At 38.8% G+C, this 17,035-nt stretch overlaps 1 protein-coding gene across 1 annotated transcript; it reads right to left on the bottom strand.

The window, feature by feature from the left end:
- Nucleotides 1-3,260: 3,260 nt before the first annotated feature.
- On the bottom strand, nucleotides 3,261-13,748 carry LOC131980108 (sodium- and chloride-dependent GABA transporter 2-like). Its single transcript, XM_059344281.1, has 14 exons — nucleotides 13,559-13,748; nucleotides 13,305-13,439; nucleotides 12,215-12,355; nucleotides 11,953-12,034; nucleotides 11,746-11,878; nucleotides 11,497-11,631; nucleotides 7,889-7,992; nucleotides 7,676-7,800; nucleotides 5,633-5,745; nucleotides 5,175-5,312; nucleotides 4,956-5,058; nucleotides 4,512-4,612; nucleotides 4,220-4,387; nucleotides 3,261-4,003 (listed from the first exon to the last, which is right to left on the bottom strand). The coding sequence occupies exons 1-14, from the start codon at nucleotides 13,746-13,748 to the stop codon at nucleotides 3,884-3,886; spliced, it is 1,788 nt and encodes a 595-aa protein (XP_059200264.1). The 3' UTR covers nucleotides 3,261-3,883.
- Nucleotides 13,749-17,035: the final 3,287 nt, after the last annotated feature.

Genomic DNA, 17,035 nt, shown 5'->3' with positions numbered 1-17,035 from the left:
GCAACTTACTCATCCCTCACACCAGATCCAAAGAAGGAGAAGCAGCTTTTAGTGTTTATGCCCCGCGAAAGTGGAACGCCCTGCCTGACACAGCTAAAAATGCCTAATCAGTAGCCAAATTTAAAAAAAGATTAAAAACGTATCTTTTTTCAACAGCATTCGGTTGAACTGTATGTGCATGTGTGGTTGTGGGAGTGGGTGCACATGTGTGAAGTGTGTATGTGGTGAATATGGCATAGCTTGTCTACCTGCACTCTTCAATTAATTTGTAATTGTTTGTTTGTTTTCTGTTGTTTTGTTTTGTTTTTTAACTGTAATTATGTATATCCATTGTGAAGCACATTGAGTCTGCCTTGTGCATGAAATGCGCTCTATAAATAAAGTTGAATTGAATTGAATTGAACTCAGTTATTACATTTAGCACATGACTTGCTTTCATAACATTTGTTCAGTTGACAGTTGATCATGGCAGATTACAGAATATACTATAGAAATAATGATAGCAAACATGATATAGGAACATGGTGATTTGCATTTCTGAAAGAGACGTGACAGGTTGGTACTTACTGGTTTCAGGTGGTTAAAATTAAATTTACAGTTCAAGTGCAGCTTGTTTGGCTGTCTTTTGTTTGGTCAAACATTACACCACCACTTTTTAACCCAACCACAAAGTTATGGGGAAGTGATGAGAAACAAGTGCTACTCAAAGGTGTCTCCTCTGGATAATGTTTACAATATAGGTAATAGTTACCATCAGCAGATGTTCAGCTGCAACAGCTTAACAATCACACAAAAAAAATGCTTTACCCTTCCTCTACCCTAAAGAAGGCTTCATGCAACTCTAAGCTAAAAAAAAATCTTAATTTTTAAACAGGCCTTTAAAGAAGTGAGGACCGGCTGAAACACACACACACACACACACACACACACACACACACGCACACACACACATACATACACACACACACACACACACACACATTTTTTTGCCAACAAACAACCAATTGATTGGATTTTAATGACAAATTAAAGCTGTATATAAGAAATAAACAAAGAAAAAAAACATTTTAGATGGTATACTGAGCAAAAAAAATGTGAAGAACAAAAGTTGAAATAAATGTTGCTAAAAGATTTTCTGATGTGAAATGTTAAATTCCATTCTGTTAAAACTCTGAATCTATTCCTTATTATCTGACCTTGTCTCATCATTTGTAGCAGCTTTCACTCCCTGGTCCAGTTTATCTTATTCTCCCTTTTCTTCTCCTCCTCTGATGCCACCCGAGTCACTGGAGCATTATTTTAATGAAACTCTTATATCTCGTATAAACACAAATCATGTTATACAACTATTTTTGGAAACAAGATGACAGAGATGCAGCAGGAGAGTACTGAGGAGTTATGGATCACATAGACGTCAATGGCAAAGTTATCAAACTCATACAACAACATTATGATTTAATATATTCAAAATGTATTCAGCTTTTAAGGTCCATCAACATAATCTATTTTACAAAACCAACCAAAATCATGTAAAAATATTAAAAACTACTACCATTCAACTGATGTCATTAAAATGTTAATAATGTTAAAGGTCTGCCTACATCTTTTACAAGCCTATATTTTCATTTGATGTCACTTAAGAAATACCACCAAAATAGTTTTCCTCCTGAAGTAAAATTCAGTTTTGCAAGTGAGTTGATCTAAAATTTATACCATAAAAATTTGAGGGGGAAAAAATCAACTCTTATTGTAATTTTTCTTCTTTATACTTATAATCCATTAAGTACACGATAAATACAGAAACGTGTAGATTTTGGACGTATAATGACTAACAGATTAAATCACGCTCTGATTCAGAGTCACAATCAAAGCACAAACTTCAGATCTGGGATGCAAAACACAATCAGTTTCTGTGAGAATGCTGAGAAAAAGTGGTTTATACTATACTAGGCCTTTAATTTACAACATGCAATGTCATTATCTTTCCAGTTCCAGTGTAAAAGATAATCACTAAGGGGTTTTTTACAAACATGATGGCTTCAAGTTGTATTAAGAGTATTGTGTTACAATTTGCAACATCCTGTAGCTCTCCTGGTCAACACAACTACAGTATTAACTGCCAGACTGAGTCTTCTTTGGTGAAGTGTTGCACAGATCGGCTGCTGGAGTGCATAAAGTTTTCAGTCTCTGTAAAAAGAAGAAAAGCAATTGGCATTAAATTCACTCACAACCCTTTGCCTTAGATATATGTTTGTAAACCACCTGTCAGGTATAGCTCCATGTAAGCTGCATGAAAGTTTGGTCAGAGAAAGCTCAAGGAATGGACCCTTATCTGCAAATTGTTACACTAAAGGCATGGCGGTAAAATATGGCGTCTCGCCATATAACACGAGACTGTATAACTTCACCATACATTGTCCAATCTGTCCCAAATTTCTCACACATGATGAGGGTCCAGCCCTGAACACATCCACATGTCAATATTGGTACATAGCCATGTAACATGTGTTACACCTAGCCCGAGCAGTAGGTTTAACGTAAGGACACAAAATTTGGTACACGTTTCATGTGGAGACTCACCAAAAAACCTCTTGGAGCCATACCCCAAGCCCAACAGGAAGTCGGCCATCTTTAATCAAATATGGCAATTTAGAAGTTTTTCTCCATTCCCACGCTGCTTACTTTAACAAACTCCTCCTAAAGATTTAAGACTTGACTTGTACTCTGCAGAGACTGCCTAATTTGTTTGCTCTGCCCATTTATACTTGCCACACCTCCTTTCATAACTCATCGCCTGTTTGTCGTACACTCTTCTCAGAGGTGTTGTTGCCCTCGCCTTGCCTCCCTTAACTTGGTCACGCACATCATAACCCTTGGCCTGTTTGTCGCAGGTTCTATTGGGAGGTGGCAGACGATTGCTGGACCTGGTGTGGCCGGCTCCCTGGACGGCTCCACTCTGCTCGGGCCCATTCATCGCTACTACTTGCAGCTTTAATTTTTTTATTTGCTTTTTGAAACATTTAAGAAGTAACTTTTGCTTCTATAATCAAAGTAACATCAGTTCATGTCAAACAGTTTTGTCAATAGACAGGATTTGCTTTTTTTGAACAATTAAACAATGCCTTTTTAATTGAAAAAACTCATTGAAAATACAAGCCAATAGCCCTGCAGCTACCCTTTAGCTTTAAATGTACAATCCACGTTATAACACCCACCACCAACATTGTATTTAGGTCATTTAAAATAGCTATCACTAAACTAAGTTTAAATTGTTATTGTTCTTTCAAGGTTGATAAAAGTCTGTTACATCTGAAATGTGTTTTTTAAACGCAGCAGTTGAACAAGCCCAGATTTATCATTAATGTTAAGTAACTTCCAAAGGCCCAAACTGTGGTTCAGGCTGTAGATTATTCTTTGATGTTGCACTCTTCAGGGCTCAATCAGTTTCTGTCAGGATAAAGAGAAATGGCATCTGATAGTATAGTAGACTATTCATTTACTATGCTGGAATTTTTAGTTGCTTTGTAAAAAATGCTCAGAAGATACTAAAGGTTTCAGGAATCTTACATACCTTCAAGTCTTAACATGAATTAGAACTTAACTATGTGGCTTTTTTTTTTTTTTTTTAATATGTATACATATAGTTGCTAACATGCTGTTGCTTTTCTGATCCACAGAACTACAATATAAAAACTTGTAACTTTTATCAAATGTTTCTGCCAGATTAAGATTAAGACTAATTATAGCATTAGACACATTCTGGCCTCCATTCACCAGCTCCCTCTCAAACATCAGTAAGTATATACTGTAAAACATTACATGGGCATACATTATCATATCTGCAATTTGATAATCATTTATGGATCACTAGGATTGCAGGGTGTTAGTTAGTGTCAGCTAAAACATGCAGCTCTGTATCAGAAAGAGGTCTTTCAGCATGAAGAGTTCTCTTTGGTGAAGTGACGCAGAGATCGGCTGCTGGAGTGCATAAAGTTTTCAGTCTCTGTAAAAAGAAGAAAATGATTTGGCATTAAATTCACTCACAAACCTTTGCTTTAAATATATGTTTTGTAAACCAGCTGTCAGGTATAGCTCCACGTAAGCTGCATGTAAGTTTGGTCAGAGAAAGTCAAGGAATGGACTTATCTGCAAATTGTTACACTAAGAAAAGTTCTGTCATTGGCAGTAAATCTTCAGTGTTGTCAGCAGACACAGTTACCTGTCTCAATGTTCCTGGGGTCACTGCCATACTATAGAGAATCCACAGAGGAGTCAGGAGAACTGAAGAGAGAGCAGTAAATATGCCAATGGCATAGCCCCACCAGGGGTACTGGTAGGTGTTGTATTTCAGTGGAGTGAACTTGGCCAGAGAGAAGAGCAATATTCCCTATTAGAAAAGAAAAGACCAGGGAACGATAAATGAATAGCATACTATATACTGCATACATATATGTGTGTTTGTTTTCAGTTCTTTACAGCATACGGAAAGAATAAAACATAAATGTACTCACAACACAGATAGATGGTGTGAAGAACTTCCAACAGCATTTCATGTACAACGAAGGGTAGTAGCCAATCATTTCCTTTATCTTGTCATAATAACGATCAGCACCTTGTGGGCAGATAGTCAAATTAGCTATATCAACTTTTAATGAAAGCACTGGGCATTCATCTATATTACAATTTGAGGATATTTAAGGAAATGCAGATGAGAAATATATGCAAACTGAGTCACATTAGCAATTTTCATGGTGACAGATTTTTAAATATTTTAGTGAAACCACTGATGACACTATAATCAACAGAAAGTGTAAATTCCCCAAAAGCAGTAATGTTGATAATTATGGCCTAATTTAAAGAAGTACCACTCCTTTGGGGGTCACCAAGTCATGAAAGTCGCTCAGTTTTAAAAGCATTTTTGTAACCCCTACATCTAATTAATTTTTGTTGCTCACCGAATATCCATCCCACACAGATGGATTCGAAAATTACTAAAGACATGATTGGTATTCCACTTGCAGCATAGTAGTCAAACAGCAGAAATACATAAAGACCTCCCTACAACACAAAACAGGGAAGAAAGAGAAGGGAAGAAAAAGGAGATTGAGAATGAAACATACAGACATACAGATGTAGTATTTATTTATTCACAGGTTAAAAAAATAAACTCTGACCTCAGTCACCATAAAAAGGCCAATAACGAAGGACACACCACAGATGACCAGCAGAAGAAGTTTACGTCGATGACCAGAGAAGAAGAAGGATGGATACAGGTCTGATATGGACGTCACCAAGCCCTCCAGGAACACAAACTGTAATGAAAAGTCATTTTCTTCTTACAATCAAGTAAAGTAGCCACTATGAGGCCCTCAGTTGTTTTGGCTTTTCTTAATTTCTGTTATTCAATGGCTGATCACTAAGTGAAACTCACATGACAGAAGCATGAACAATATTTTACAGATTATTTACAACAGCGATGAAACGTTAAAACCATTAAAAGTGAAAAGAAGTTGTTTTCAAGTTGAGAAATAAAGTGAAGTTGCCTTGTCATGTCCAGAGCAGAGGGGCTTATAACTGAGCTGATTAAAAGTCTGATGTATATTCTAAATACAACTGAGTGGGAACACTTTACCTCACTGTCCACTCCAAGAAAGATAATCATAATGAAGAAGAGGGCAGCCCAGAGTTGAGGTAAAGGCATCATGGTGACGGCTCGAGGGTAGGCAATGAAAGCCAGGCCAGGACCTGCAAGTGGTGAAGTAGAATAACAGGGAAGGATTAGGGCTGGCATAATCAATCAGGATGCATTTAGCTCCATGTTGCATTGTTTATTTCTGTGTTTGCATTTTTCGCCACCAACTTTCCAAATAAAACTGCAAGTATATTTCCAGCCCTCTGCCTTCATATACGCCCCCCTTCACAGAGTTTTCAATTTCGTCTGCTTAAATTTATGCACTGTGAAATCTTCCATCTATCCATTTTCATCTGCTTATCCAGTCCCTCTCTTTTCTTGGGGAGAACTCCAACACAGCAGTGGTCAGCCAAGGGCTTGTGATTATCCCCACACTCGCCCGGCACCTCTCAACCTGGGCAACTCCGGAAAAGGAAGGAGTCCAGCCTCTCTCCAGGAGTTTGGTTCCGGAGCCCAAGCGTGTAGGTCAGCCCAACAATATCTAGCCGGTAACGCTCCATCTCCCACACAAGCTCAGATTCCTTAACCGCCAGTGAGGTGACATTCAACGTCCCCAAAGCCAGCCGCTGAAGCAGGGGGTCAGCATGCCCAGGTACCCGCCTCACCACGCACCCGATCGATATGCCTAGCCCTGCAGGTTGGCAGATCCATGTTTTTTTTCTCAGGCTGTGCCCCTTGGACAAAGGCCTTCGTCTCCATGCTCCCCTTCCGGGTCTGGCTCAAGGAGGGGGCCGTGGTTTACCCATGCTGGGCGAGGTACACAGATTGTCGTGGCTCTGCTTCATAAGGATCTTTGAATGCACTTAGTTTGGCCCCTCCCCTGGGACCACTTTGCCTTGGGAGACCCTCCCAGCTAACACAGCTCCCAGGGTCACAGGAGCACACAAACCTCTCCACCACGCTAAGGTGGTGTCATGAATCAAGCAGGATCCAAATGCAGTACAACCAAGATTGAGAGCGAGGTCTCTTTTATTGTTCCACACACAGCAGGAAACACAGGAAACAATAAGCACGAACACAGTCTTGCAACTAGAGTCTCTGAATGACACAGAAACACCAAAGTCCAGAGCACAGCTCAGAAGCTGGGAAGGCTAGTTCCTATTAAGAGAAGCTGGAGCAGCAGACACCAACAAAGGAACGGCGAAAATCCAACCAGGAAACACGCAAGCTGGAATCAGTCGGGGACAGAAGGCAGGCAGGTTTACCAGGGCAGATACAAGGTGACAGAGTCAGGAACAGACTGGATCGGAACCGGGAGATCAGACCAAGAGAAAACGCTGGAAAGTTCTGCATGACACAAGAGACAATCTGGCAACTGGTGCTGGGCTGGTGAGGCTTAAATGCTGGAGCTTGATGAGCACTGAATGAGCTTCAGCTTGAGCTCTGCAGGTGCAGCAGAACTCCTCTGATGAAGGAGCGTGGCGTGCTGCACCAGAGCCCATGACAGGTGCCGATTCTTGGAGAGGACTGTGATTTGGTCTAACCATAACTAACTAGTTAACAGGTTACAACTTGGTTACTAGTTACTACTTATCCGTATGAAGTCTGACATTTCTCACATTACAGCATTTTACTAAAATGTTGAGTCAGTTCACACAAAGACAATGTTGGACTTCTGCAAAATCTGACCAGTGTTGATATGTCATCATGTCATCATTCAACTGCAGGCTATCAAATTGATAACCTGCAAACACTGTGGACTTTGTACTTTACTCCTCATAAACCTCCCCGTTATGCAGATGATACCAAAGTATATCTATCAATGAAGCTGGCAAAACCACTCAGTTAGCTAAACTCCAAGCATGTTCTAAGGACATAAAAACCTGAGTAACCTTCAATACTCTGATGCTAAACTCAGACTTAACTGAAGTACTTGGCAACGAACACCTACAAAACACACTGAACTATCTAAATATATAGTTACTCTAGATGGCATTGCCAAGGGTCAACGCCAACAGTTTTTATTTACAAACTATTCCATACCTGATTCAGCCACTGTTGAGATGTCAACACCCAACTCATAGGACATGAAGCCGAGGACAGAGAAGACTGCAAAGCCAGCAACAAGGCTGGTTAAACTGTTTAGTATGCACAGTGCAAATGTGTCTCTGAAAAATAAAAAAAAGATTGTTATACTGTATTCTGCATAACATATCAAAGACATACAAAGTAAGTACCTTGAATAATATTTCTTACTTGTAGCAGTTATTGTTGTATTTGTTGTAGCTTCCCAAAGCTGACAAAGTGCCTGTGCAGACACAATAAGAAAATAATATCTGGTTTCCAGCATCCATCCACACCTTAAAACAGTAAATAGTTAGTATTTGTTATATGCCATATACAGTGTGACATTTATATACAACGTTCAACGTTTTTGAAAGAGTGAAAAGTGTTGCATGAACTAGGTAAGTTTTATAGTATATATCCAGCAGCTCATTGTTGTGATCTGATAATCAGCAAATTCATCCATTTCAGTGCCCCATATTGCCATTTTTCAAGCTGCAGTAGGTATCTTACAGGAACCACAGGAGCATGAGATTCACTCTCTTTGAACATGTTTATCTTGTACTGAAGCAGGGATAGGGGTCCCTTCTTTTGGTACCACAGGCCTCTGGTCTGAGTGTATCATTCTGTGGTCCCTACACTGTTAAAGCAGCTGAGTCAGAGGCAGGCAGAGTCGGCAACAGGAAAGCAGTCCAAAGGTGAGTGCTCGAAAGTCTTGCATGAAAGCAAAGAACAATCTGCCTATGAGTAACTAACTCTAACTAAGTTCAGAAGGCAGAAATACTGGCTTGATTGGAGATAGAAAGTGCGTGCACAGGTGAGGGGAGTTGTCTGATGAGGTGAGAGTGGCCAGCAGGTAGAGCGTAGCTGAGGCAAGGAGAGTGGAAAAGTACTGGGAGACAGAGGCCACAGGAATTAGTTAGCAGAGCAGCCTAACCCTGGCATTAATTTGCGGGGGATAGGCTGAGAGTGTTACAGACAAAGAATAACATGCTACAGTTGAGTGCCACTGGAAATCCAGTAGGATTGAAGTTGGGTGTGTAATATCTTGTAAGAATATAAGAAGCAAGAAAGTAGGGTTATACCTATACCTACTTAGCTGACTCCCATCTTTTTAAGTCAGAGTAAAGACTTAAACATTAATACTCCACTAACCTTATGTGTTTGGTTTTCGAGTTGTGCTTTTGGGTTCAAACCTAGGACTCCACAAAAAGTCCATCACTGTAAGTGTGCCAATGTTAGCAAAGTAATGCCCTGTACAATGTGTCACATCGTTGGGGTCACAGGTATCCAGCAACTTCATTTGGATTTATGGACTGAATGTACTGAATTGTGTCAGCAATTTCTTGACTTTCTTCTTGAAAATAGAAGTTTTTCTTTGTTTCTCCCAAACAAAGACACATAACCCCATCCCCACCATCGCCACAGCTCCAGGTGGATATACCTGTGGTGTGAAACCTCATTGGCTGTCCTTCCAGGAAGTACAACTACCAGGTTAAGACACAAAAGTCTCCTGCAGCCATTCTCAACCTCTCTTCTTCTCAACTCCCTCGGAGGGACAGCACATCTGCTGTCCAGGGGTCTCATGTATCAAAGAGTACGTAGCTGTCATACTGAAAGATGGCGTACTCCCAAAACTAGAAAAGTACATACACAAACTCACCTCCACATGTATCAAACTGTGCTTACCCCAGGTTCAGCGCACCTTTCATTCATATATCCCAACCAGCGTGGAACTGAGCGCACATGCACGAACCACCAACCACGCCCCAGCTCCTCACGAAAATGAATACGCAAATGACTGTAAATCGCCGGCATGCCCGCTGATTATCGACAAAACAATGGCAAATCAACTTACTGTCACTGCGCGCGAGGTGGACATGGTGATCTCTGGGGTGGAGGCAGGAAAAATTCGCTTTTTGTTGCCTCAGGTCTGGGATCAGCAACAAGGTGTCACTGTGGCTGTTAACGCAGCCGGATCAGAGACCTGCACCATGACAGAAGGGTCCCTCAATACACACTCCTTCTAAACGCCACCGTTATTGAATTTAGTCAGAGCCATTAGAGCTGCCAGTGCGTAATGAGTGCCAAAATAATTTTTACGCATCAGTTTATAAGCCACACTTAACTTGTTGTCCCAATTAAACATCACATACGGGATCAAATTTGCACCACACCTGACTTATTCTGAAAGGATTTCCAACACACGTTTATTCTCTGGGGAGAGGGATCTGTGGGTCATGGATCGCTGTACACCTGCAGCGTTAACATCTCCATGTTCAACCAAAGGGGAAACGATCGGCGATCAGCACTTTGACACAGTAATTAAAGCAGGTTAACTGTGTCAAAGTGTGTGCGCTCCATAATCAGAATCACAAGTACTTTATTGATCCCCAGAGGGAAATTCGGTATATAGCAGAATATATAGACTTAAGAAAATATACAATCTTAACATCAAAACATATAGACTTCAACATATTGTCATTGCACAAGTAAGCAGCAGTACGCAGGTGAAGTCTAAAATATGATAATAAGTGGAAAAAAATCATCTATCCCCTCATATTTAGAACGGGTTATTGATGGTGGAAAACAGCATTTTCCCTCCATTTTCCGAGACCTATAAACTATAAAAAATAATGCCAGTTGTGTGTAGTATGAGTTTAGACATGAAACATGTTTTAAATAGAGCATTAAAGACAGTAAACAAAAGTTTGGGGTGCCACCGCACATTCTCACGGCAAGTTCACTTTTCATACATGTGGCGTGTGCGGAAAAAACAGCGTACACAATGTTTTTGTGCGTATGCAGCGTTGATACATGAGGCTCCTGGTCTGGTCTTCCAGGGGGTAGATCAGACAACTTCACTCTCTCTCCAGCTCTAAGGGAAGGGCCTAGAAGGCCCAGAAATCCAGCCATTGGACCTGGATCACCTCTACAACCGCTCTACGTTTCCTGCCTGTGATCTATACTGGATATAGTCACAAAGATCTTCACCAAGCTTTTGGAGCTAACAACAACAAATCACTCTGAAAACACCAAAACCCAAGAAGGAGCTGATTCTTCTTCAAAAGGATTAATGCTTCCCCCTTTTTCAACTCTGGACTCCAGAGGGTATAGTACTCTGGGCAGTTAGAACAACCAACGATAAGTTTGTTAAACTTTAATCAATGGTGTTGATCTGATGTGTGTTTACCGGTAAGTATAATTGTTATAAGATTTTGTGTAGGCACATCATTTGAAGTTGTGTGATTAATCTTACTCTACAGACAATAAGTCATACATGTAAATTAACGTTACTAACTCCTTTGATTTACTCACACACTAATCTACATAAAATATACTTTCATTTGGCTTCTTACAAACACATAGATATTCAAGTCAGCATGGTCTATTGTTCTCTCAAGAACATAGGGGCTCCATCATTTTGATTAGCTTCCTTTACTGCCCTCAGTCGGCCATTTTGTTACACACACACACACACACACACACACACACACAGACATAATCTTTCTCCCACATTTCCACTGTAAATAGTCTTTTAGATTAGTTATTGTGTATTTTGCTTGCTTTGTTTTGTTTTAGAATAAATATATTTTTGGTTTAATATGCTTCTCCTTTAAATGTTGCACATTAATGACTGATATGCCAACCTCTGCTATATAAAGAACTTCAAATGCCTTCAACGAATATTAAGTATGACTATGGTAATTTGATTATAATTAAGTTAATTATTAATCAGTGTTCCAAATTGATAGTTTAGTAACTTTATGAGACTGATTTCAGTCTCACATAAACCTCACTTGAGGATCAGTCAGACGGGTCAGATCAGGAGAAATGTAAAATCGAATTCCATTCACAGCTCTTGGTAATGTCAGACCACGGATCAGCAACACAGTCAACATCAAATAGGGAAAAGTGGAGGTGAAGTAGGTGACCTGAGAGAGAAACAACAATACATACTGTGTTCAGTAATGGTGACGGTGACATATGTAAAACACTTCATGGACAAGTTTTGCACCTGAATTTTCATGAGCAGAATAACATGTCACCTTTCCTGATGTCTTGACTCCTTTCCAGATACAGAAGTAACAGATGATCCAGCTCAGCAGAAGACATCCAGCCAGGTCCCAGCGCATACTACCCATCTCTTCAATTCCTCCAGACAAACCCAGGATTCTCCTCCTGCATGCAGAAAGACAATTATGTCAAGATACATTTTGAAACTTAAAAATCATTTTGCTGATATGAGTACTTACTGCCAGAATTCTTCAACTGAAGATGTTGCATTTTTATTGTGGCCATGATCTGAATCATTTTTACCAACATCAGTGCAGTTCTCTTGCAGTGGAAGAATAAACAGTACAAAATTAGATTGGCTTTAAAGGTTTAAAAATTGTAGTCATGTTGATATTAAGTCAGCTTTGTTACAAAAAACTGCATATTTCTAATACAATACATTTACAGTACTTCTCTAGAAACAAACTACAGTCATGACACCATCATAATATAGATGTGCACCTGTGTTCCAGGTGTTGTTGCAGCTGGCCCAGGGGAGTACAGTGTGGAAGGAGGAGAAGAGGTAAAGGAAGTCCCAAGCCATGATGACGATGTAATACATCACAGTGTATAGCGATATCATTTGATTGCCATAGCCTAAACCTGTTGAAAAAAATATCAAACTTCAACTCTAACTACACACCAGTAAAATAAAAAGTATTTTAAAAAGTCCGCATGCACTCAAAAAAATTATTAAGCCAAAAATGTGGACTTTCTGTAATTTAATTACATGTAAATTTTCCATGTAATTTTGTTACATACGTTGAATGTAAAAGGTCAAATGAAATGCAATGTTTTTCTTTCATTAAAAAGTAATATAGATAAATTAAATAGCGTTAATGCAAATTTCTACATAAACTTAATGTGTAGATTTACTTAAAATTTACGTATACTTTTACATAAACCTTATGAGTTCATTCAATATTGCATATAAAGTTAAAGAGACTTATAAAGTCCATACGAAGTAAAGCTTATTAAGATCATAACTCATATAAAAAACCTTCCTTACTTACTACTAATAATCAATAATTCTGAGGTAATAGAGGGAAAACTCTTAGTTAATGGCTTACTGGTTGTATAATAAGGCCATGCAGAATAAGGCATTAATAACTACTTAATAATGACTAATTAAGCGCCAATATGTTTCTTATTTGCATGATAATAAGCAACTTATTAATGTTGAATATGTGTTCCCTAAACAGTAATCTGTTGCCCCAATTTGGTGCTTAATGTTAATAAAGAAACTTTTTCATAACTGCTTGCGTATGAGATGCTTGAATAAACTCATAAGGTTTTATGTAAAAGTATACATAAACTTTAAGTAAATTTACACATTAAGTTTATGTCATTTGCATTAACGTTATTTAATTTATTTATGTTACTTTTAAATGAAAGGAAAACATTGCATTTAATTTGACCTTTTAAATTCAACGTATGTAACAAAATTACATGGAAAATTTACATGTAATTAAATTACATAAAGTCCACATTTTTGGCTTAATTATTTTTTTGAGTGTGCACTGCATTGGATAATAGACTAAGCTAGCAGTACCTTCAAATAAAGGACACATTTTCCTCCAACATGTGATTCCACCTTGACGAGTAAACTGTCCCAGAGATACCTCCAGAAAGAAGATGGGGATTCCACAGGTGAACAGGATCAAAACATAAGGAATCAAGAAAACTCCTAAAGGGGAGAGTTTAGGACAATAATAAATTATAGTGGGGGAAAATAATGTGAATGATTAAATAACATTCCAGTCTGTTTTAAGCTGACTTTCAATTAAAAAATACTTTTGCTCATACCTCCTCCATTTTTAAAGCACAGATATGGAAATCTCCAAACATTTCCCAGACCAACGATTTCCCCGACTACTGCCAGAATGAACTCCCTCTTGTTGGCCCACTCGCCTCTCTTCTCACAGTTTGCTGGAACATGATTTGGATTGTAGTCATCTTTTTTCAGACTGTTCTCTGGATGACTTGCTGGCTCCATCAGGAAACGTCTGCTGTGATGTGATGTAACTGATAAGAAATTATTTAATTTTAGCTGATCTACGTTCAAGTATAGATAGATTCACAGTGTGGTATTAGTACTTTTACTTAAGTAAGGGATCTGAATACCACTGTAAATGTGTCACACCACGGTGAGGTTGTGTTTTATTTTGTGTTCTGGTCTCGTTATTTCCTGTTTTATTTTGAAATAGTAACTTTCCTCTCGTTTCAGGTCACTTGCCCTTCCCCGTGTGTCATCTGTCTGATTGTCTCCCCTAATCACCGAGTGTGTTCATCTGGTGCTCCCCTTCCCTCCATGTGTTCAAATAGTCTACATTTCCCTTGTCTTGCACCAGTGTTTGACCCAGTCACAATACCAGCTTGTTTTCTTGTTCATGCCACAGCTTGCCTTGCTTCTCCTTTTTGAGTTTCGTTGCAAGACTGATTTCCTGTCAGAGTGATTTTGTGTTCATTTTTATTCCACATTATTTTTTTGTTTCAAGGCAGACAGATTTCTGCAGATCTCTCACCCTGTAGTCCTCCAGGATCCATAACGGATCTCCATATAGTCTCAGAGGTTTTCAACAGCAAGACCCTTAAATCAGACTTGTAGACTTGGCCTGTTTTAAAAATGTGCTATAATGTGCTTTGCTTGTAGGAAACAAAATTTAGTTGTTTTCTTATCTGCATTGCTTTATTCACAATTCCAAAACCTCTATCCAAAAAGCTAAAGATAGATAGACAGATAGCGCTGCAGCCTGCATAATTATACTTCCTAAACTGACACACCATATACATACAGTTTACCGTATACATACCGTATACATACAGTTTATTAAAGCAGACGGTGGAAAAATTACCATTTGTATAACAATTACTTACTTGTTTTTCTCAGATCAAATCGATGATAAATTAAAATAAAAGGGGGCAAGTTGTGGGTATGTATACATACAGTTTATCAAAGCAGATGGTGCTTTTGTTAAACAACCCCTATTTACTTCAAGATTTTCTCCATGTTTGGATTTTCAGGAATTCTTTAACGAATGAAATCAGCTTATTTCGGAAATAGTAATTGATACAAATACAAATGTTCATTTTGAAGGTGGTGTATTTCTTTAAATTAAAAAAATATAATTTCCAAGAGACTAATGTTGTTACAGTCTGCAGACAAACATATTTTCTTACCAAAATACGACAGAAAACCTGTATTACAAACAATTCAACAGGAGATTTGTAAACAATGAAGCTAATGAATGTTATATTATCAATTTCTTCAAAAACATTTAAAATGAATATTTAAATACTCACAGAAGAAGTGGATGAAAAGAAATCCACACAGGCAACACCTTGATTGAATGTCTGTAGAGAGTGAGAGAGCGAACGAGAAAGCACATCATTGTTGGTATGTGATGACAGCGAGCCAACTCTTAAACCTATAAGGCAAGGCTTGGATTAATGGAAAGCAGGTTTTACTTGACTAAAGAGCCCAACAAAGTTTCAAGATTTTGTTTGCCGTTTCTGCAGGTTTGTCAGCTGCACATCCATGATATAAATCTTCCATTACACCACATCCCAAAGGTGATTTATTGGATTGAGATGTGGTAACAGTGGGGGCCTTTGGAGTACAGTGAGCTCATTGTCATGTTTAAGAAACCATTTTCAGCTTTGTGACATGGCACGTTATCCTGGTCAGCAACAATATTTCGTTTAAATGATGCTTAATTGATAGTAAAGTGCCCAAATTGTGCCGAGATAATATCCCTCACAACATTAAACCACCAGCCTGAACAGTTGAAACAAGGTAGGATGGATCCATGCTTTCATGTTGTTTACACCAAATTCTGACCATCTGAATGTTGCAGCAGAAATCAAGACTCATCTGTCCAGGCAACATTTTTTCCAATCTTCTGTTTTGGTGAGCTGTGCGAATTGTAGCCTCAGTTTCCTGTTCTTAGCTGACAGGAGTGGCACCCAGTGTGGTCTTCTGCTGCTGTAGCCCATCTGCTACAAGGTTGGACGTGTTGTGCGTTCAGAGATGCTCTTCTGCAGACCTTGGCTATAACACATGGTTATTGAGTTACTGTTGCTTTTCTATCATCTCCAACCAGTCACTGGATAGTTTCTCTTTTTCAGACCATTCTCTGTAAACCCTAGAGATTGTTGTTAGATCAGCAGTTTGTGAAATACTCTGAGCAGGTCGTCGGCCATGTCACGTTCAAAGTCACTTAAATTACCTTTCTTCCACATTCTGAGGCTCGCTTTGAACTCCAGCAGCTCATCTTCACCATGTCTACATGCCTTATTGAATTGAATTGCTGCCATGTAATTGTCTGACTAGATATTTGTGTTAACGAGCAGTTGAACAGGTAAGTGTAGGAAATGTTGTTAAGGAGGCTGCAGGTTTCATCAATTTCAGCGTGAATGGTTGTCTGTGTCTACATGTCAGCCCTGTGACATATCGCTAAATGATTGCATTAAGAACCTTAAATAAAACTTTGGGGTTAGAATGATTAATTAAAATTAAATTTGAAAAGAATGGTGTTTTTGCTTCTTTAACTGCTTTTTGGTAGTTTTTCATAGCTTCTTTCCAAATCTCATAAAATACTTGAAAACCTGTCTTTTTCCATTTCCATTCCTTTCTTCTACAGCCCCTCTTTAATTCTTGGGTGGATTCATTTAACCAAGGTCGGGGAGTAATGGTTGCTTTTTTCTGTCTTTAGGGGGCAGTAGAGCACAGGACAGTTTGACAAGTATGATTAAAAACAGAGACAAGCTCTTCTGTGTTAAAATGGGAGTTAAAAGCAGTTAAAGAATTGGTGATAATAAGCTCTGAAAATTTACTAGCAGACATGGAGTTAAAAACCCGGCGAAGAACAGGTGTGCTGGGATTCGAAACTGCTTTATGATCAGACACACAGATATCCTTAGTCACGACATTTTCAGGGCTGAGACCCCTGAATAAAATCAAATCAAGTGTGTGCCCCTTCTGGTGAGTAGGGACATGAACTGCCTGAGTGAGGTGAAAAGATTCCAAGGTTTCCATAAAATCATTTACAAGGGTCTGAGTGGGACAACAGGCTTGAATGTTAAAATCACCTAAAAACATAATGTTATCGAATTTTGACATAAAATGAGAAAGTAATTCAGAGAATTCCTGAATAAAAACATTGTTTGGTCTGGGTGGTCGGTAGATGACTAAAAATAACACAGGGTCCCTAGAGTTAACAATAAAACCAAGATATTCAAAGTAGGTAAAATCTCAAAATAAAATGGGAGAGCATTTAAAAT

This window comes from Centropristis striata, chromosome 11 (genome assembly GCF_030273125.1).
Source record: "Centropristis striata isolate RG_2023a ecotype Rhode Island chromosome 11, C.striata_1.0, whole genome shotgun sequence".
NCBI classification, from domain to species: domain Eukaryota; kingdom Metazoa; phylum Chordata; class Actinopteri; order Perciformes; family Serranidae; genus Centropristis; species Centropristis striata.
This window is presented reverse-complemented; position numbering and strand designations above follow the sequence as displayed.